The sequence below is a fragment of the Rhinoderma darwinii genome, chromosome 1 (genome assembly GCF_050947455.1).
Source record: "Rhinoderma darwinii isolate aRhiDar2 chromosome 1, aRhiDar2.hap1, whole genome shotgun sequence".
Classification (NCBI taxonomy): Eukaryota; Metazoa; Chordata; class Amphibia; order Anura; family Rhinodermatidae; genus Rhinoderma; species Rhinoderma darwinii.
The window spans coordinates 208,898,700-208,920,833 of record NC_134687.1 but is presented as its reverse complement, the minus strand read 5'-3'; the positions used below and the strand labels follow the sequence as shown (position 1 = coordinate 208,920,833).

At 41.1% G+C, this 22,134-nt stretch overlaps 1 protein-coding gene across 6 annotated transcripts in view; it reads right to left on the bottom strand.

The window, feature by feature from the left end:
* The window catches only part of SEC31A (SEC31 homolog A, COPII component), a 79,858-nt gene that overhangs the window by 30,480 nt on the left and 27,244 nt on the right, over positions 1-22,134 (bottom strand). For all 6 annotated transcript variants that reach the window (XM_075861212.1, XM_075861246.1, XM_075861220.1 and 3 more), the window contains exons 6-13: positions 21,722-21,862; positions 21,487-21,629; positions 18,976-19,075; positions 10,584-10,745; positions 10,192-10,344; positions 8,167-8,400; positions 7,824-7,898; positions 6,917-6,955 (exon numbers count right to left, since the gene is read on the bottom strand). In XM_075861212.1, the coding sequence (XP_075717327.1) occupies positions 6,917-6,955; positions 7,824-7,898; positions 8,167-8,400; positions 10,192-10,344; positions 10,584-10,745; positions 18,976-19,075; positions 21,487-21,629; positions 21,722-21,862 (1,047 nt within the window). The remainder of the gene's footprint in view (positions 1-6,916; positions 6,956-7,823; positions 7,899-8,166; positions 8,401-10,191; positions 10,345-10,583; positions 10,746-18,975; positions 19,076-21,486; positions 21,630-21,721; positions 21,863-22,134) is intronic.

The window sequence follows — 22,134 nt, the reverse complement described above, 5'->3', positions numbered from 1 at the left end:
CAAATACTGTTTAACTGAAAAAAAAAAAAATAATAATAATTTCTAGCGACACATTCCCTTTAAGGCTGAAACATGTTAAGAACACCGATATATTGTAACAAGTCAGGTGACAGAATGATGTATTTAGCTCACAGAGGATTGTCTACATAGGATGTTTTCAGCAAAAAGAGTTTTAGGTTTGTTCAGATTTTCAGCCTCTGGATGTAAAAAAAGTGCTTCAAAAAGATGCATAGCCGTTCATTGTTCATTACACAATGATAAACTTTTTTAACAAATAACCGCAAAGCCCATTTAAAAAAGGTAGAGAACAAGAGTTTTTTTCCGAAAAAAAAGGTTTCCACCATGAACTAAATCTTGCTCTGGTTAAAAAAATGGATTTGATTTCTCATTTATAGAAAAGCAAACAAAGTGATGGGCAGTGAAGAACGCAGAGACTAGCAAGTGTACAGATCTTCGCAGTTAGACACCCGAAAAATAATTCATTGCTAGATTCCATATCTATCAATGCAATGATCATTAGCTCTGTTCCTTTCCGAAGGATCACAATGATATATTGCCCACTATAAGACCGTATAGTGATCAGCACAGTCACATTTACGTTACTTTAGCCTGTCTAGCACGCGGCTCTCTTGATAGCGATCACTAGGAAACAATGACACAGTCCGCCAGGCGTGAGGAAACTCTTCCCAGATGATTGTACTGATGGAAAATGTCTATCAGATTCTCAGAAAAAAAATTCAAACCGCCGATTGGTTGTTTGGTGTAAACTGCCTTTAAGCTTATCAGCTGGAATTCTTTTAGTTTTTTTTTATAGGTTAGAAGCTTACAATGCAGCCCATTACTTATTGTCCAATATAGGAAACAGTTTAACTTACTCAAGCTCTCTCTATTCTACAAATGTGACCATTGTCTGAGTACAAGTAACTGGAAAGGAGTTTCTGATGTCATAGCCTTATATTGGCAACACACCATCGGGGGAATTTATTAAGACTGGCGTCTCAAACTGAACTGTACAAGAGTAAAATGTGACAAATGTGTTAAGAGACGCACGCCTCTCAATAAATTTGGCACTTCTTTGCCTGTCCAGGCGCCAAAACATGAAATCTACACTTGCTATGAGCAAGCGTAGACTTGAACTAGAATTTATGCCAATATCTTAAGCCATGGTAAACCCCGCCCCCCCAAATGAGTGTTGGAACGGGCTCAGGAGGGGCCTGGACATCATCAGGTGACATCATGCTCCTGATGCCGCTAAATACAATCCTTATAGCAGCATCGGCAATGTAGAAGGTGCGCAGCACTAATGAACGGCACCAGGGCTGCTACTTTGCATACCCTGAAGTCATCTATAGACCTATAGGGCCGGGCAGGGAACTAACACGCTTGCGCTAGCAGGCTTGCTCTCGAGACCCTGGCCATCCTCACTGCAAAAGCGGGACCACCACAAAATTTGAATAAAGTTTATAATAAATAAATGAAAGTCCCAAGTAAAAAATAAAAATAAAAAACCCACCTTTTTTCCCCTTACAAAACGCTTTATTATGAAAAGGAAAAAAGGGTTACACATATTTGGTATCGCTGCATCCGTAATGATCGTCAACTATAAAACGATTACAAAAAATAAAAAAAAGTGTTTTTACTGTGTAAAAGTAGGAAAACATAAGAAAACTATATAAATTTGGTATCTTCGCAATTGTAACGACCCGCTCCAGCGATCTCGCTGCTCGGGAGCCACTGACCAGCCCAATACTGAAAGTGAAAGTAAGAAAACTCCTCCACCATCTGACCACGGCATCTGAGGGGTTAAATGTTTGCGAACAGAGATGTCTATGGTCACAAACATTGCCGCTGGGTCTCTGCTTCTGAGCGAGTGCCATTATTTAAATAACCCTCTCCTGACGTAAATAGCTAGTTTAGCGACGGGAGAGGGTTAAGCCCTGCACGGTTTAACAGAGGCAGAGTGAAGGCAAAGCTGGGAGCCTTCATTAGGCTGTTCCTGGCCGTTCGTCCCAGGTGTCAGCTGTAATACACAGCTGATACCCGCAGAGTGAGCCCGCTCTATACATCACCCCCCGCACCAGGACGTGCTATTACTACGTGGTGCGCGAAGGGGGTTAAAGGATTTTTTCAGGACTTTAAAATTGATGGCCCATACTTAGTAGCGGACAGGCCATCAGCGTTGTCCCATTTTCCGTAGTGGTTTTGCTTAAACCCGATAAGGATCCTATGGACTGCGGTTCTTACCGTCCCAAATCTTTGGTGAATGTGGACTATAAGATATTGACCAAAATTCTTGCTATGAGACTAAATAGTGTCATCCTCGACTTGATACACCCTGACCAAACTGGGTTCATGCCAGGTAAAAGTACTTCTAGAAGTATTAGGAGAGTACAGACTATAGTTCAGTGTAGCACGTTGCAAGACAATAACTGGGCTTTGGCATCTTTAGATGCGACAAAGGCTTTTGATTCAGTTGAATGGCCTTTTCTCTTTGCTTGCCTTGAGAAATTTGGTTTTGGCCCTACGTTTAGAAAATGGATTCAAATAATATATGCTTCACCTCGAGCTAATGTTTTAGTGAATAATATGTTGTCTCCATCATTTACTCTCCAGAGAGGTACGCGTCAGGGATGCCCCGTCACCAGCTCTTTTTAGTTTACCGATCGAGGCCTTGGCTCTGAGGATCCGTTCCTCTCCACTTATTACAGGTATAACTATAGCAGATCGCACAGACACCATTGGCCTATATGCGGATGATATGGTGCTCTTCATGGACAATGTACGTGATACACTTCAGTTATAAATATTATTGAACAATTTGGACGATATTCTGGTCTTTCTATTAATTGGGGGAAATCCTCCTTAATGTCCTTATCTAAAGTACCAACCCCTGAACTGTCTGAGCTGTCCCCATTACCTCTAGTAGACAATTTCAAATATTTGGTCATTTTTATAACCAAACTTTCAGATTTAGACCTTTCCCTTAACATTTTACCACTACTGGGCTACACACTCTCCAAATTTAATGTCTGGAGTAACTTGCCGCTTTCCGTATCTGGCCGTATAAACTTGATTAAAATGATTCTATTGCCCAAATTTCTTTATGAACTCCAACGCAGCCCAGTTGTTGTAAAACATTTTTTTAAAACGCTTAACTCCTTATTATCTCCATTTATATGGGGTAGCTCTAGACCCAAGCTTGGGTTATTCAAGCTCCAAAAGGCCCAAGTTGCTGCCAGCTGAGGGCCATGAAGTCGCGGATGCCTGGAGAGGTTCTTCCCAATTCGGAACATCATTTGGCCCATGTCATTGGTAGTGTTAGCTTGGTTCCCTCGAAGTGACTACTTTAAGTACCTCTATTACACCCTTGCCCTTACACAAACAATTGGGTTATGATATGATAATGGTAAATTCATCACCGCTTATGGTGGAGAGTAGATGAAACCAATGGATCCCTGACATTCAACCAGATGACTGGAGGGATATTTTAAAATCCCACATCCATGTTTCTCCTTCCGCAAACAATAAAATGATAGTTATGTATAATACACGAGGCATATTTAACCCCCCTTAGGATATTTAAGATGGGAAGATTGCCCTCTACAGAATGTTTACGTGGTCATGCTCCAGAAGCAGATTTTTGGCACATGATATGGGCATGTCACTTCATCTGGGACTTTTGGCTTGACATAATATCCCCATGATCTTCCATGTTGCATGAAAATGTCCCTTTATGTCCTAAGGTTTGTTTGTTTGTTTGTTATATTAGATGAAGAGACATGGAGACGCCACACTAGAATTTTTTTGAGAGAAACTTTATTTTTAGCAAGGAAAACTATAGTACAACATTGGATGAATGATCGATTCCCATCCATTAGTCAACGGAAAGGCTTAGTAAACTCTGTGATACCCTTTGAAAAGATTATCTATGAGAATCGTGGTTGTAATACGTTAATACGTTCTCTCATATATGGGATATTTGGTTAGAACCTATCCTTTAATCTGCACAGAGATATCTATAGCAACAGTAGCTGAAATACAAGAGATTCATAAAGGAACTCACAGCAGCAGCTGCAGTTGTTGCATCAGTTCCTGGTACACACTTTGTGACAGGGGGGGGGGGTACCGGTCCCAACTTGGAACTAAAATATTTAAATATAATAATTTTAAAAAATATATAAAAATAAATAAAAACCAGGAAAAGTCTAAAATAAAATATAAATACTAGTGTGATGGTATTACCCATTTAAATCTCATTACGCATCCTTGTCCTATCCGAATTTATTACATATGTCAATGTAAAGTGCGCAAGCACTAGTGAACAAACTTTATAGATACAATTGTATCACTATCTTAAATTGCTAAAAAGTGAAATAAATCTCACATTAAAGGTTGGGTTCTAACCAAAAAATTCCCACTGGTATTTATCCAGTGAAACATATATATTACTCAAGGGAAAAATCACGTATATTTACTATTGCACAGTGAATAATGCCTCCTTGTACACAATTACAAGCACTGATGTTTTTATGTTCCTATATCTCATTTGCAAGGTGGAATGTAATTTAAAGTACTTTGATTATATGACTATGTATGTATACGTTGTATATCCATGTGATTTATTCTACAGTCAAGAATGTCTGGCTGGTTTTATGCAACAGTTCTCAATAAACAAGAGTTTAAAAATAACAAAAAAAACTTTGATCGCGGCCGTTGGAGCAGGAGCCCGGCTGTCATCAGACAGCCGAGCCCCGGCTCCAGCCTGCACGGGACACCCGTGCAGGACTTAGAGTGGGCTGCCGTGAAAAGGCGTATTGGTGGTCACTAAGGGGTTAAAGAAGCAGAATGACAACAACAAACTTTTTAAATGACTGCAACCATGTGGATTATGGAAGCATTTTCCTTAATGTTTATCAGTGATCAGCCCGAATATTATATTTCAGTCAGTATCTATTTTCATTTATAATAGCTGTCAAAAATATTTTAATATCTTTATATGTGTGAACCTAAAAGTGCTGCAGGACAACTGTCCCGTACTGTAATCATGTTTTCAGTACGGGACAGTAGTTCCACGCAAAGGCAGGGACTCCTAGCGTCGTACATAACTATGATGCTAGGAGCCCGGCTCCCTGCAGTGTGTTCGGTCCGGGACTTGCGGCCGAAATACGTTCCGTCCTTGCCTTCCGTAACATGCTCGTGTGAACCCAGCCATACAAAGGCAACGTGACAAGACTTGATGACATTGTATTTCTTTTGGCTATTTCTTACAAATAAAGATGCATTTGCCCCTCGCAGGGGCAGAGACTGTTTTGAGCACCGACACTGCGTGTCAGATCTCAGATCCACCAGTGAGACAGCATTAATTAATTTGGAACTCATAGACAAATGCAGATAATGTCCAAAGCTAAGGGACAAAGTAAATTCTGCAGGGACACAGCTTAAAGGCATTCTACTTACTTACCAAGCAATAGCATATGCCCCATTCACATCACATTTTTGGTTTACGCTTGACGTATACTCCGGAAAAAGCTCCTGGCTAATACGTTAAAGTGTACCTAACTTTTCAGAATAAGCTGTCCACAATAGCAGTCATATGTGTGTACATGAGGAATAACACTATTTCTGGACACTATAGGACTTATAATCTGCATTATTTAGGAGATTTTACCTCTGCAGGCTCTTTCTCTAATTCTCAGCTGTCTCTGAGCTAGTGGGTGGAGCCTAACCGCTATTAGGTCTACTATATACTACACACAGAGTAGAGGAGAATCCTGCTCTTCTATCTATCACATAATATATATAAATATATATATCTACTTATCTAGAAGATGAAGCAACATGGAGGACATTATACAGCAATGAGCAGTGTAGCTGAGAATCCAGCACTGGGGCGACATATTACTCTAAGAGGCAGCCTGTGTCTCCTCTCTCTGCTCCAGTCTCCTGTTTTCTTTTCCCCTTAGACTTCTATGGGCAGCTGTCTGTGTTTCTCTCTCCTCCCCCCTCCATAGACTTATATGGGCAGCATGTCGGTGTCTTTCTCGCTCTGCTACCTACTCCTGCTTACCCCCTTCCTTCTCCATAGACTTGTATAGGCAGGTAGTGAAGAGACAAAGCCCCACTTCCTTTAGTCCGTCCTCTCTGCTATGTAAGTAAAAACTGATTTTGCTTGACAATAGAGCAGTAGATTACAGTAAGGCTAAATTCACACGAACATGTCTGATTTGCGTGCGTAAAAAATGCAGAGTATTTCCAGCTGTTCATATCCTTGTGCCATCAGTGTGCTTTGTGTGTGGCATGCATTTTCCACGACCGTGCAAGCACTTTTTTTTTAAATTATTATTAATTGAACTTGATGGACCGGTGTCTTTTTTAGCCTATGTAACTGTTATTTCTCTGTATTTCTTTGAAACTGATGCGTGAAACACAGACAGCACACGGATGTTGTCCGTGTACTTTCCGTGTTTTTCACGCACCCATAGATTTCAATGGGTGACAAAGTGCGCAAAAACGCACCAATATAGGACATGCAGTGAGTTTCACGCAACGGCCACACGCTGCGTGAAAAAACACGCATGTCTAAATAGCCCCATTGAAATTAATGGGTCCGTGTGCGGTCAGTTATTTCAACAGACAGCACACAGACGAGTATTACGCTAGTCTGAATGAGCCCTAAACTTTACACAGAATTTACATGGGAAAAACAATTGCTGTCATTTTGATGGTTAGAAAATTAAAGCACACTATTTCAGTAGTTGTTCTATAGTGGTTTTATTTATTCACTGGCTGACAGATGTAGATGAGGTTTCTAACATGCAAACTGTGATAAATCACAGCAAAAGTTTCATGTAGAATAAATTTTTTATTAAAATATTTCTTCTGTGCACACAGACACACACATTTTATATCAACTTACCTGATCCGTTCTATCTTTATGGCTTAAAACAGATGCAATCTGGAACAGAAAAAGAAACATTAAGTATTTCAATTTTACTTGTACCTACAAATGGGTCAAAAAACCACCTCGTGGCATGTATAGTTTAGATATGGTCCCCACTATTACAGTCCATTGAAAAAAGTGCCACAAAAGAAAAGGCTCATAAACCTGCAGAAAAAGTGGAAGGCAGTTGCAGAATGACTTAAAGGTCTATGTTGCCTTTAAACAGGGAGAGATACTGTAGTAAATATAGAATTAGGCAGAAGTTTTCCATGGATTCTGTGCCGAAATCCGTGTCATTCAGACAACGGAAATTTCCCAGCGAAAAAAAAAAGAAAAAATTATGTAACTTGTCTTGAAGTGGATTCTGTGCGGGTTGCCACGTGGTTTAGCCTTATTTAATGGAACTAATTCAAACGTGGATCCATGGCAGATCAAACTGCAAATCCGCGGCAGAAATCCGAAGGTCAGACTCAAATTTCTGCCGTGGATACTATTGCAAACTCACGTTAGATTTTTCAGGAAGAAAACCCGCCATGTGAACATAACCATAATTCAGTAATCCAGTTACTTGCCGCCGAGAAATAAAAACAGCATGCAAACTTGTGGCACAATACAGGCAAGAGGAGAAATAGATCTGATCTTTTATGCAACAATAAAAGTTATTGTTGTCGGCAGCACATCTTCCTGTGTAATCAGGGAGATGTGCTGCCAACATTATGAAAATGTATAGGGGCGAGCGCTCGGAGTAACGAGCGCTCGCCCCTATACATAAGAAATCACAGCTCCTTGAGAAAAGAACAAACGAGCACCGATCAACGAGCTGCCTTGTTGAATGGCGCTTGTTTACACAGCCGTGTAATAGGACCCCTAGATAGATTGTTACCTTTGCTCCAAGATCTTCCTTTCGGAATCCTAGAAGCTCTAGATACTTGCCCCGAGAATCTTCTTCAAAATTAACCTAAGAATAATAATAGGAAGTTTAAGTAAGAAATAAAAAAAAACATCTAGCTTTACATAATGATTCATCATATTTCCCAAACATTTCCAGGGCAGCTCCCTACAAATGTTCTCCAGCACACACTAGGGATTCAATGAGCTCATAGTCTATTCCAGAAGGTCAACTAAAAAATTACATCATCATAGTAAATAGTGTCGTTTCAAAAATATATTAATTCAGCATGGAGACCATGAAATAAGAGCAAGTGCAAAACAGGTAATAAACTAACCTTTAGAAATGACCACACATTTTTCTCAAAGTCATTCTTTGCATCATCAATTTTTTTCTGGCAGTATTCAAGAAATGCACATGTGCTGACCACATCCTGCAGTTTATTAGAGCGGTTCAGGAACTCCTCCTCGGTGACCACTTGACTGACATACACGTGGAAATGTTCAGCTTGTGGATGCTGTTGGGTTGGTTGAGTCTTCTCAGACCCAAATGTGACCAACTTCCCTCCAAACTAAAAAAAACCAACAAACAAAGAGACCTTTACAATATACTACAGTTCACCTGCTTAACATATATCAGTTTTTGTTGCTGGAGGTACAGGAGCTTAATCCCCACTGATATAACCAAGGCTTGGTTGATAGAGTTACCATAGACTTTAATAAAAGTGCTGTCAATATTCAGAGACGCGTGTCCTTTCGCTCTAGTCATCAATGAGAATCCTGGCTCATGGACCCCTAACTGATTGATGAGAAGCTCTGACAAGTCTCCATGACATAAATGGGAATTTCAAAGAAACAGATAGATAAACAAAATAACATAAATGCTAACTAGCAAGTTCAGGAAACCTTGCAACCCTAAAGGGAACCTGTCACCAGCATTTCACCTATTAAACCAGCAATACCTGGTGGAAGTGGGTGAAAAATATATTTCTATGTAACCTATAATTATCTTCCAAGTCGACTCTGTAGCTTTAGTATTCAGTTTTTCAGTGTTCCTGCACCATATGCCAATGAGCAGAAAAGAGTCCAATCTTCGCTCGAAAAGAGTCCAATCTTCGCTCGAAAAGAGTCCAATCTTCGCTCGAAAAGAGTCCAATCTTCGCTCGAAAAGAGTCCAATCTTCGCTCGAAAAGAGTCCAATCTTCGCTCGAAAAGAGTCCAATCTTCGCTCGAAAAGAGTCCAATCTTCGCTCGAAAAGAGTCCAATCTTCGCTCGAAAAGAGTCCAATCTTCGCTCGAAAAGAGTCCAATCTTCGCTCGAAAAGAGTCCAATCTTCGCTCGAAAAGAGTCCAATCTTCGCTCGAAAAGAGTCCAATCTTCGCTCGAAAAGAGTCCAATCTTCGCTCGAAAAGAGTCCAATCTTCGCTCGAAAAGAGTCCAATCTTCGCTCGAAAAGAGTCCAATCTTCGCTCGAAAAGAGTCCAATCTTCGCTCGAAAAGAGTCCAATCTTCGCTCGAAAAGAGTCCAATCTTCGCTCGAAAAGAGTCCAATCTTCGCTCGAAAAGAGTCCAATCTTCGCTCGAAAAGAGTCCAATCTTCGCTCGAAAAGAGTCCAATCTTCGCTCGAAAAGAGTCCAATCTTCGCTCGAAAAGAGTCCAATCTTCGCTCGAAAAGAGTCCAATCTTCGCTCGGAGAGTCCAATCTTTGCTCGAAAAGAGTCCAATCTTTGCTCGAAAAGAGTCCAATCTTTGCTCGAAAAGAGTCCAATCTTCGCTCGAAAAGAGTCCAATCTTCATTCCTCAAGTCTTCCCGAGTTAACCCCGCCTCCTTACTTTTGAGCGACAGCTTACTTTTGATTGACAGCATTCATGGTGGGTCAGTTCTCGGCGGTGGGCGGACATAAGAACAACAGACGAGACTGCTGGATTATTACCCTAAAAGGTGCAAAATGTTTGTAGACCGATATTTACGGTTGGAGGAGTTTAGGAGAGGGGATAACGGTAATGAACTTTTGACAGCAGTGGCCAGCGAGGGGTGAGTAGATTTCAATAGGTAAAATGCTGGCGACAGGTTTCCTTTAACTGTTCAGAAAACCTCAGCTTTTGACAATAGGTGTATAGACAATTACCGGAATTTTCAGACATTTCGCAATTAAATCTCTTTATCACAATGCAAAAAGAACGAAGAGGAGACCGACTCCGATTTCAAATAGAATCAAACAGAATATAACATTGAAGGAGAGAATCTCATATAGCAGCACTAAACCCTACTAAGGAGGAAAATGATGCAAAGCACAGGACTGTAATATTTAAAGTGTCTTCCAACATCTACGATATTTGTTGCCACTGGCAATCACTTACAGAAAATGAGGCTCCAACAGGTCGTCGCAACCACTTTGGTGGTTTTTTCAAAGGCTGAACACTGCTCTGTTGTGTGGTCTGCTGAGGAAGCTGCAGAGGAGGAAGAGGTTGTCCAGTGCCAAATGGGTCCAAGTTCCCAAAAGATGAAGAAAGCTGCACAGGAAATAACCCATAACCAAATGCATTACATTCACATGTAGAGACCTGAAACCTTTAAGAAAAAAAATATTCCCAAAGCAGGAAAATTGATTTATAAATGTAACATTGTCATGCGATGCAGACTTGGGTCAAATATAATGTTAATGTAGATTAGAACTAGGTAAAAGGCTAAAACATAGGAAATGTATCATCTGCACCTTGCTATTTAGAAAACTGAACTGGGTGCAATTTACCTTATCCACTTGCTTTTGATTAAGATTGTCATTGCCTCCACCCATGATGGAATAAACACTGATACGTCCATCAAATGAAGCTGCAGAAAGAACTGCTGGATTACGCGGACACCACTGGATATCAAAACACCACTGTGTGTTTGTTGGCAGCTCATATAAAATCTAAGAACATGAAAAGAAAACAAGGTTATTCATTACAAAGGCCCAAGTCTACACAAGACAAATCAGTAAATGTATTATTGTTCCCAAAGCCTAACTTCCCTGTCCTATTTATTAAAGAGAACATGTCACCCCTCCTGACATGTCTATTTGAGTAAATAATTGTGTTCCCCATGAAACAACAATTCTAGAGCATCTTTTCTAGAACTTTATATCGTGCAGTTCCCTCGGTTATTCCTCCTTGAAATGTATGAATAAATTGACAACTGGGTGTAACTAGTTGGGGGTGTTTCCCTACACAGACTGACAATGACCAATCAGTGTTGACAGTGAGATTATGTAGGGACACATCTCTTTGACAAGTGGAATGGTAACACCCAGTCGTCAATTTTAGGCTGGGTTCACACGACCATGTTACGTCCGTAATGTACGGAACGTATTTCGGCCGGAAGACCCGGACCGAACACAGTGCAGGGAGCCGGGCTTCTAGCATCATAGTGATGTACGATGCTAGGAGTCCCTGCCTCTGCGTGGAACTGCTGTCCCGTACTGAAAACATGATTACAGTACGGGACAGTTGTCCTGCAGCGAGGCAGGGACTCGTAGCATCGTACATAACTATGATGCTAGGAGCCCGGCTCCCTGCACTGTGTTCAGTCCAGGTCTTCCGGCCGAAATACGTTCCGTGCATTACGGACGTAACATGGTCGTGTGAACCCAGCCTTATTCATACATTTCTAGGATTGTTCCAGAATTGTTATTTTATGGGGAATACAAGTCGTTACTATAATAGACATGTTAGGAGAGGTGACAGGTCCTTTTTAAAGGGGACCAGTCATCTCTCCTGACATTACTGTTTTAGTAAATAATTGTATTACCCATAAAATGAAAATTCTGGAGCATCTTTTCTTAGCACTCTGCATTGTACCATTCCTCTTTTATTCCTCCTAGAAATTTATGAATAAATTGATAACCGGGTATTACCAGTTGTTAATTAATTCATACATTTCTAAGTGATATAACACAGGAAAGGCACAATGAAAAGTTCTGAGAAAATGTATCACAATTGTCATTTAATGGGGAATACAATTATTTACTAAGATAGACATGTCAGGAGAGGAATATTATCAAAATGTATCGTCCACTTAATTTGTTGCTTTTCAACCAAGAACATCAACGATTCACTTCTATAGAGAAATGTAACTACATATATATGTAAAAAGCCATCTGGCTCAAGTCAGGATGATTAGTTGGACGGATAATCATTTCAGGAAGGAATTGGTAACTTTACATACATTGTCCTGGTAAAAGTTGAATGGGTATCTGACACCAGTTTCACCAGCCTCGTTTTTAGGGTAACTTTTTTCACCAGGTGAATTCCTGCTTAAGTGCATTAGAATCCACCAAAAAAGCCTGCCGACACTCTGATCAAGGAGGCTATTGATCTTCCACACTGAATGCAAAGAAGCGCTTCTAAATCCTCTTGGCTGGTCAGTAACTTCATTCACAAACTAATGACTATACACAGGGGAGAGCTACAGCTAAACGAGCCCATTGGGAGTATGAAGGGCTGTTTCATGACGTATGGATACATCCACAGTTTTCACCCATTTTCTCAATTCTGAATTGGCAAAACAGACTCAAAAGGGCCTTCTGCTCAGTGTGGTTTAAACAGCCCCAGGTAAGAGTATCGGAAGCCCGGTGGTTGTATCTCACAGATGTTGTACCCACAAGGATTATATTTATAGTCCAGATGCCATTTAATAGTTATAGTGTTGCTTTAGATTAAGTAATCTCACTGGTGCCCTACCAATGCTAGTGGATCAGAGTACAAACTGATAGAGAATTCTATTCTTCCCTGCTCCTGTCCTGTTGCAAAGGTGTCAACAGGCTAGGAAGACAATAATACGTTCATGATGTTAAAGGGGCTCACTGCTTTGGACAATCCATACTTGTTAAAAGGGTACCTTGACAAAAAGCATATCACAAATGTTGGGACCCCCAGTGACCATCTGTAATCTGTGGGGAAACCTGCCAGTAGGCGTTTCGTTTCATTTCCCTGCAGTGACACCACAGGGGAAATTTAGCATTACAGTGCCAATTCACATAAATGGGTGGCTGTGTAGTGCAAGACAGAACATCCAAAGCAAGAGACACTCTTTGTAACTAGGGTTGTCAGGATACCAGAATTTGGACTTCAATGCTGATACATCGTATAGTGTTGCGATTCTCGATACCAAAACGATACTGGACGACGGAAAAAAAATTCCTCTTTGTATCTTGGCGTTCGTAATTTTTTGGTCGACGTAGCTGTATGAGACTTTGTTTTTTGCGGGATGAGTTGTTGTTTATGAAGGTGTCGTTTTTTGGTACATTTACATTCTCATTTAATTTCTATGTAACACCCCTTAATTAAGTCTTTTACGCAATAGGGGTTTAATGTAGCTCTTTGTGAGGTATACAGAAGGGCTTGTCTCTTGTCAGTGGTTGACGCAGGAAACCCCCGCCAAGCTTGATACACACTTGATACACTATGAAGTTATATACTAACAGAGAAAGGTAACGTGGAACCAGGAAACTATTTCATATTTAGATTTTGGATTAAGTAAAGTAACAACTTGGTTGTGAGTAACCAAACAAAGGTAAGGGAATATAGCATTAACACAAATATGGTAGTATACAATTCTCTCCCCCTGACAGTTGGATACAACCACCTAGCACATCCGGAAAGGAATAATGGTAACAATCTTATAAAATATTAATAGTGTGACCACATTAATATAATAAACTCTATAGGATGACTCGGGTTATTCTCTAATACACAGCCACCGCACACTTTCTACCAATCTACTTATATGCATGGGCACACTCTAAATATATGCAATAAACAATATATCATGCTACAGTTTGTTTCTCAATATTTTGGGGCGCCGTTGCCGCGGATGTTGACAAGCTTTAGAAATCGTAGGTGCACTTAATAACAAGGGAAGGATTTATAATTTGAACATTAGGTGAAGTAGTAACTCTTGCTTGAGAAATAGATTGATTCCAGTAGTTACAAAGCTGGGAGTCTTTATTTATCACGTCCAGGAGTATCACAACCATCAGGGGTGACACAGTAGATTACTCACTCTTCTGTTGACCTGGAAATCAAGCTTGGTTCAGGCCTCCAACTATGTAACTATGTGCAGTAGCGGTTAAATAGAACCTTTCACCTGCCCATACATGTGCAGCTGAGCGCAGCATGTAATGGGCAGGGTTTAACAAACACTGGGGCACTTTAAAAAAAATGTCCTATCCTCCTCAGTTATTTAGATATCGGTGCCGTTATATTTGGCTCCCGATATTTAAATAACCCCCTGAACTGTCAATGGGGCGTGTAATTGGCAAGGGGGCGCGTAACATCGCTGTGACACGGTCCAATCAGCTACGGACGGTGTCACAGCAAGAGCTGGAGAGGGTGCACGCACACGCGCAGCTCGGAGCTGTGCGAGCATGCGAGCGTACGCTCTCTTCAGCTCTCGGCAGACAAGCTGAACAAGACCGTGTGATCTCTCGCAAGAGATCAGTCTTGACCTGGTCTGCCGAGAGCTGAAGAGTGAGAGTATGCGCACGCACCCGCCCACAGCTCCGATGCCGCTGCCAAAGATACTCCCACCACCATGGAACAGAAGAATTCACATTCTTCGTCTCCTCTTCTGCTCAGTGGTGGTGGCGGCGGAGCTGCGCGCGCACACGATCTCCTCTCTCCAGCTCTTGCTATGATACTGTCCGTAGCGGATTGGAAAGTGTCACAGCGATGTTACATGCCCCCTTGCCAATTACACGCCCCATTGACAGCTCAGGGGGTTACTTACATATCAGGCACTAAATATAACGGCACCAATATCTAAATAACGGAGAAAGGTAGGACATATTTTTATAGTGAGACAAGGTAAAAAGTTCTCTTTAAGTGTTAGTTTACAAGAAGACAAAATGGAAGGACCCTCTTCTGATGACCACCCTGAGATGAGACTCCTCTCATGAGACCCACTAGTGTTGGTGAATCATTTCTTCCCTCAGTCCTTCTCCTTTCTCTCTTAGATGTCAATCTTTCCAGTCTTGCTGTAGATGGCCGTCTCTCCTCTCCCAAAAACCCGTTACACATCTAAAATGTCAGTTATTTTTCTCAGTGGCAGTTGCTTGGCTCCAGCTTACTGCCCCAAGGAGAGTTGGAAATGTAGTTCTGCCAGTACCATTCACCAAAGACTGGCCGCTGTAGTGCCTGTTGTTCTCCATAAACTTATTATAAGCGTTACATTTATAAAATTATTATTTTGGCAAAAATGCAGAAAAAATAACTGTTTTTCTTCATTTTTTTTTACAGCATCCACCGATCATCATAAATTACACTAGAATTTGTTGTGCAGTTTATTACAGTCACAATTATACCAAATATTGCTATATTATTTTATGTATTGGGACTTATTTTAATAATGTTTGTTTATTGTAAAAAATGTTACAGAGTTAGTGCGGTTGAAACAAAGACACGTCCATCAAGTTCAACCAAGGGACGGGAAAAGGGAAGGAAACATTTCTACACATAGGAGCTAATATTTTTTTGGTTCTAGGAAATTATCTAACCCTTTTTTAAAGCCATCTACCGTCCCTGCTCTGACCTGCTCCTGCGGTAGGCTATTCCATAAATTCACAGTTCTCACTGTATAGAAGCCTTGTCGCCTCTGCAGCTTGAACCTTTTTTTCTCCAGACGGAGGGAGTGCCCCCTTGTTTTTTGAGGGGGTTTTACATGGAACAGGATTTCACCATATTTTTTGTATGTGTCTTTAATATATTTATATGAATTAATCATGTCCCCCCTTAGTCGTCTTTTTTCAAGGCTAAATAGGTTTAATTCTTTTAATCTTTCCTCATAACTTAGATTCTCCATGCCACTTATTAGCTTCGTTGCTCTTCTTTGTATTTTTTCCAACTCCAGGGCATCCTTTCTATGAACTGGAGCCCAGAACTGAACTGCATATTCTAGATGAGGCCTCACTAATGCTTTGTAAAGTGGTAATATTACATCCCTGTCCCGCGAGTCCATGCCTCTTTTAATACACGACAATATTTTGCTGGCCTTTGAAGCAGCTGATTGACACTGCATGCTGTTATTTAGTTTATGATTTACAAGTACACCCAGATCCTTCTCAACAAGTGACTCCCCCAGTGTAGCTCCCCCTAGGACATATCATGCATGCAGATTGTTGCTACCCAGATGCATAACTTTACATTTGTCTAGATTAACCCCTTAGTGACCAGCCCATTTTAGGCCCTAATGACCAAGCTATTTTATTCGTTTTTCTATAGTCGCATTCAAAGAGCTATAACTTTTTTATTTTTTCGTCTACATAGCTGTATGAGGACTTGTTTTTTGCGGGATTAGTTGTGCTTTTTAATGGCACCATTTTTGGGTACATATAATTTTTATATTAACTTTTATTAACCTTTTTGGGGGGGATTATAAAAAAAAAACTGAAATTCCGCCATTGTTCTATGCATTTTTAAATTGACGCCGTTCACTATGCGACGTAAATAACATGTTACCTTTATTCTATGGGCCGGTACGATTACGGCGATACCACATATGTAGAGGTTTTTCTATGTTTTACGACTTTCGCACAATAAAAACACTTTTGAACTAAAATTATTTGTTTTTGCATCGTCGCTTTCCAAGAGCCGTAATTTTTTTATTTTTCCATCAATGTAGTGATTTTTTGGGCTTGTTTTCTGCGGGACAAGACGTAGTTTTGAATGGTACTGTTTTGGGGTGCATGGGACTTATTGATTCATTTTTATTATGACTTTTTTGGGGGGCAATGGAAAAAAATTGCAATTTCGCCATGGTTTTTTGCGTTTTTTTTTTACGGTGTTCACTTTGCGGTTTAAATTACATATTAACTTTATTAATGGAGTCATTACGGTCACGGCGATACCACATATGTGTACTTTTTTTTTTTTTTTTTACACTTTTACTAAATAAAACCACTTTTTATGGAAAAAAATGGATTTATTTTTTTACTGTACTTTTTATTAATAATCTTTATTTCACTTTGATTACTGATTTTATTAGTCCCACTAGGGGACTTTACTGTGCGATGTTCCGATCGCTGCTATAATGCTCTGGTATACTTCGTATACCAGAGCATTATTGCCGGTCAGTGTAAATCTGACAGGCAATCTGTTAGGACGTGCCTCCGGCGCGTCCTAACAGGAATATGTCCAGGGCAGACCTGGGGGCTTTTATCAAGCCCCCGGCTGCCATGACACCCCATCGGAGACCCGCGATTTCATTCGTGGGCCGCCGATGGGTGACAGAGGGAGCGCACTCCCTCTGTAAACAAAGTTAAATGCCGCGGTCGCTATTGACGGCGGCATTTAACGGGTTAAACGGCCGTGATCGAAGTAAACTTCGATCTCGGGGAAGGGGGAGTTATGTTACATATAACTGTATATGATGTACAAAACTGAAAATGTATTGACTGTTGGACGCAAGTTAATGTACATGAGATGTATAATGTATGTTGTATTATCAATAAAAATTGGTTTGATTTTAAAAAAAAAACTTCGATCGCGGGCGTTGGAGCAGGAGCTCAGCTGTCATCAGACAGCAGAGCCCCGGCTCCTGCCTGCACGGGAGACCCGTGCAGGACTTAGACTAGGCTGATGTGAAAAGGCGTCAGCCTAGCCTAAAGCCCATTAGAGACCGACGTAAAAAGGCGTATTGGTGGTCACTAAGGGGTTAAACCTCATTTGCCAAGTGGACGCCCAAACACTTGAGTATGTTCACACGCTTACTAGAAAACGTCTGAAAATACGGAGCCGTTTTAAAGGTAAAACAGCGCCTGATTTTCAGCCGTTTTTTTATTCAAACTCGCGTTTTTCACGCCCGTTTTTGGAGCTATTTTTCTATAGAGTCAATGAAAAACGGCTCAAGAAGTGACATGCACTTCTTTTTCGCAGGCGTTAATTAACGTGGCCGTTTTGAAAAAAACGGCCCATCGAAACAGAACGCCGTTTTTCCCATTAACATCAATGGATAGATGTTTGGAGGCGTTCTGCTTCAGATTTTTCTTTTGGACGTTTTTCGGCGGTTTACGGGCCGAAAATAAGCCGTGTGCACATACCCTTAAGTGTGTTCAAATCAGCTTGAAATTTACGAACATCTTCCATAAACTGAACATTACTACATAGCTTGGGGGTCATCTGCAAAAATAGAAATACCTCTATTATTAATAAATGTGCATTTGTGTATTTTATTTTACAGATTTTTTTTTATTTAACATTACTTTTTTTTTCATTAATTTAACTTTTCGATTTTTTTTTTTTAACTCTAATGTAGTGGCATATGCTATATGCCAGTACATTAGCCTGTGTACTAGTTGTTAAGGCATACCTAAGTATGCGCTAACAACAGGAAATATGGTCAGACTTCCTAGTATCCTTCAATGGACCCTGGGCTGTCTATCCATATAAGGTGTGTCCCTCAATCGCGATTCCCTGTGATGCGTCAAAGGAGGGTCCCTCCTTCTTATTTACCCTTTGAATGCCTCGGTCAACTTTGATCGCAGCATTCAAGGGGATAACAGCGGTTTCTCTGATCTCCGCCATTAGAGCGAGGATGTGTATTACAGACATTGCCCTGCTCCTGATCGCGCGGGCACCAAAACAGCATGAAGTGATGTCGCTAGCGCTGCACTAATGAGTGGCAGCGCTGAAGATACAGCTTAGTATCAAAATACATGAATTCATGGTTTTGAACAGTTTCAGGGTGCACAGCATCGATGTTACCAAGCATCGTGCACCCCTATTTGTAACCACTCTCTACTCTTGCCAAGAGATAAGGATCCTGAACAGTGTATGCCCCTCGTCTAACTCAGATTTCCACGGAAAAAAAAAAATACTGTATGGAAATGGGTTTTTGGAACTGGACCACTCTTTTAAGGGGCTCTAAGGATTTTAGATGCACACTTACTGTCATACCCATCACCACTGACAACTTAAGTGAGACCTTATGCTCTTTTATTGAACAAAAATACAGATAAAAGATTATTATAATGAATACTCTATTGCATCATTAAAGAATCTAAAAAAAAAAGTGTAAACAACCTACCATAGACATATATAATCTCCAACATTTAAGGCAAAAAGCTACATTATTAATAAGGTTAAAATGTTAAAAATATAGTAACTTACTTCTCCGGTGTTTGGATTTGAGCAGAGTATTTTCGAGTCTTTACCACAGCTCAGTAGCAGTTCTGGGTCTGCCATACTCCAAGCAATAGCCACGATGCCCCTAATATTAAAAGAATATACTTGAGTAAAAATAACTAAAAATATACTCACAGAAAAGTAATAATAAATCGATTACCAAAATCGGGGGACAAAATGGGTTTAAATACCCTAAAGCATTTATCATGGTGCCGAAATGAAGAACTATGATGCTTTGTATAGAGGCACGTGTAAGGAGGATGAATACGGGTTAATGGATGTAATCCTCCTTTTACTTTGTGTGCCTTGTTAACTTGTTAGGCCCCATGCACGCGGCCGTGCCTGTAATAACGGCCCGCTATTGCAGGGGACAGCTGACCGCCGACAGCCACCCGCATTTGCGGGTCGTGCTCCCATATAAAGTATGGGAGCACAATCCGTGAAAAGCAAAGAACGGACATGTCCTATCTTTTGCGGTACACTTCTGCGGCCCGGACACCTTCCCGCGAATATACGGGAAGGTTTCGGTGGTCAATAGACGTGAATGGGTCCTTAATTGTGGACCGCAATTACAGACGATTTTTACGGTCGTGCGCATGGGGCCTTAGCCAGTGTCTCCTGTCAGTACTTTCTGTGTGGGCAGCCTCCATGTTGGTGAAGCCTGTTATCGGATTGGATAAAGCTTCCCAACTGAAAAAGGATGTCAGTTGGTGCGAGTAGAGACAAAGTGAAGGACGTGCTGGCTAGGTGTGGGCAGAGAGTACATGTCCCTCCAGTAACAGGATGCGCAGCAAGAGCATCAGATAGTCAGAAATCTTGTGCTGCTGAACGAAATACCCGAGTAAGGCCTCATGCACACGACCGTGTTCGGTCCGTGATATACGGTCCGCATGTCGGCCGCTTGTCCCGGACCGTACAAAGTACAGGGAGCCGGGCTCCTAGCATCATACTTATCTATGACGCTAGGTGTCACTGCCTATCCACGTAACTACTGTCACACACTAAAACATGATTACAGTACGGGACAGTAGTTCCGCGGACAGGCAGTGACCCCTATCGTCATAGATAAGTGTGATGCTAGGAGCCCGACTCCCTGCACTGTGTTCGGTCCGGGACATGCAGCCGACATGCGGACCGTATATCACGGACCGAACACGGTCGTGTGCATGAGGCCTAAGAAGCAGTGTGTAATGGCGATGCTTAATGTGATATTGCCTCCATGGATACTGAAAGATCATACAAACCCTATTACCAACTGAATGTGGCTGTAAAGGATTGTGTACAACTTGCCTACAGCACCTATGGATGTGAGATGTGAATCGATTCCTATATCTACAGACTTCAGGGGAAATGTATTAACGGCATTATGCCAGTTTTGTGGCGTCAAGTTAAAAATTAAGGCGCATGCCATATTTGCACCATAATTTGTGACTTTTTGCTGTTCTGCATGCCTCCTTTAAGTGGGCAAGGCAGGGACTGCCATACAGTATAGCTCACAGCGGACGTAGATTTCCATTTCTGGTGTACGAACAGAGATTTATTTAATAAATGAGGCGCATCTTACTCCAGCACTTTTTATATTAAAACTGGCATATGAATCGCTAGTCTTAAAAAATGTCCCCACATCTTGGGTATAAGCTCATGCTCCAATAAATAATTGTTTGTGTAACCTCTGTGTATTACTGTGAAAGACTCAACTGTATAAGAGCCAAAAGATACAGTTTACATAGCAATTTAAAGGGAACCTGTCATCCCTATGTTACGGTCCTCACTGAGGGCAGCATAATATAGTGACAGAAACGCTGATTTCAGCAGTCTATCACTTATGTCCGAATGTAAATCTTTTTATGAGAAGTGACATGCAGGGCCCAGGCAGCGTCGCCAGAGAGGAGTCCGCTGTATACATGAGCTGCCACTAGTTCTGCCCACTTTCTGCTGATTGACAGATGTCTTCCTATTACTGTGCATGGGAGAAATCTGTCGATTAGCGGTGAGTGGGAAGAGCTAGCGGCAACTCGTGAATAAGCCGGTCTCATCTCTGGTGCCGCTGCCTGGGCTCAATGTAATTTCTCATAAAAGGATTCACATTAGGACATAAGTGACAGACCACTGAAATCATTAAGCTGTCCTCCGTGAAGACCGCATAATATGGATGACAGGTTCCCTTTAAAATTTCTAGCCTGGGTGGGTTAGGAGAACTCAGTCGGTCTTAATGCTGTTTATGAATGTGACAACCACTGTAAGCACAGATCATGCACAGAATCTCAATTATCAAAACAGAAAATCTAGCTGTGTTGCCCGTAGCAACCCATCACAGAGCAGATTTGTTTTTTTTCTAGAAGCTGTTTAAGGAAATGGAAGCTGAGCTATAATTGGTTATGGGCAACAATGCCAGTTTTACGAATAGACGGTATTGATAAATGAGGCCCCACAGTGTTTTCTTTAGATTGTCCAGTATAAATTTTACATTTAGGTTGAGTACCTATGGTTACATACCTTGTATGGTTTTCCATCACGCGTAATGGTGAAGAGGCAAATCTAAGATCCCACATTTGTATTACAGGTAAGCGATCATCCTCTGAAGACAGGACCATTTGTGTAGCAACATCAGGATGCCAAGCCATACCAGAACAATGCATCTGCCCAGAGATAGGGTTAAAATAAACATTTATATTTAATAATACATCCATGTTTAAAGAGAGGTGACACGGAAGTTATGTATTCACTATACCCTGTTGCTGTGGTCGCTGACTTTAAGAATTGGTTCATTTTTCCTAAGGTCCCACACGGTGGCTCGTCCACTGGGGCTAGTCGAAGCCAGAATGTGTTGAACTTGTCTGTTCCATGCAATACAGCTGATGTCTTCCAGAGGCTGAAAATGTAATATCATAGGCATTAATAAAACATGCCAACATAGAAATTCATAATGGGTCTAAACAGAGAAACAGTAGAAAAAAGCAAACTAAAACGAATTGTGTGAAATGCTAAAGGTAATATTTAAAGGAATACTAAATAGAGAAAATAACCTCTGCAGTGCCGCCAAGAATGCCTATACAGTTTGATCAAAATATTAACCCCTTAACGTACTATTACGTCACGGGCGGTGGACTGTTAACGCGAACTGACGTACTATTACGTCATAGG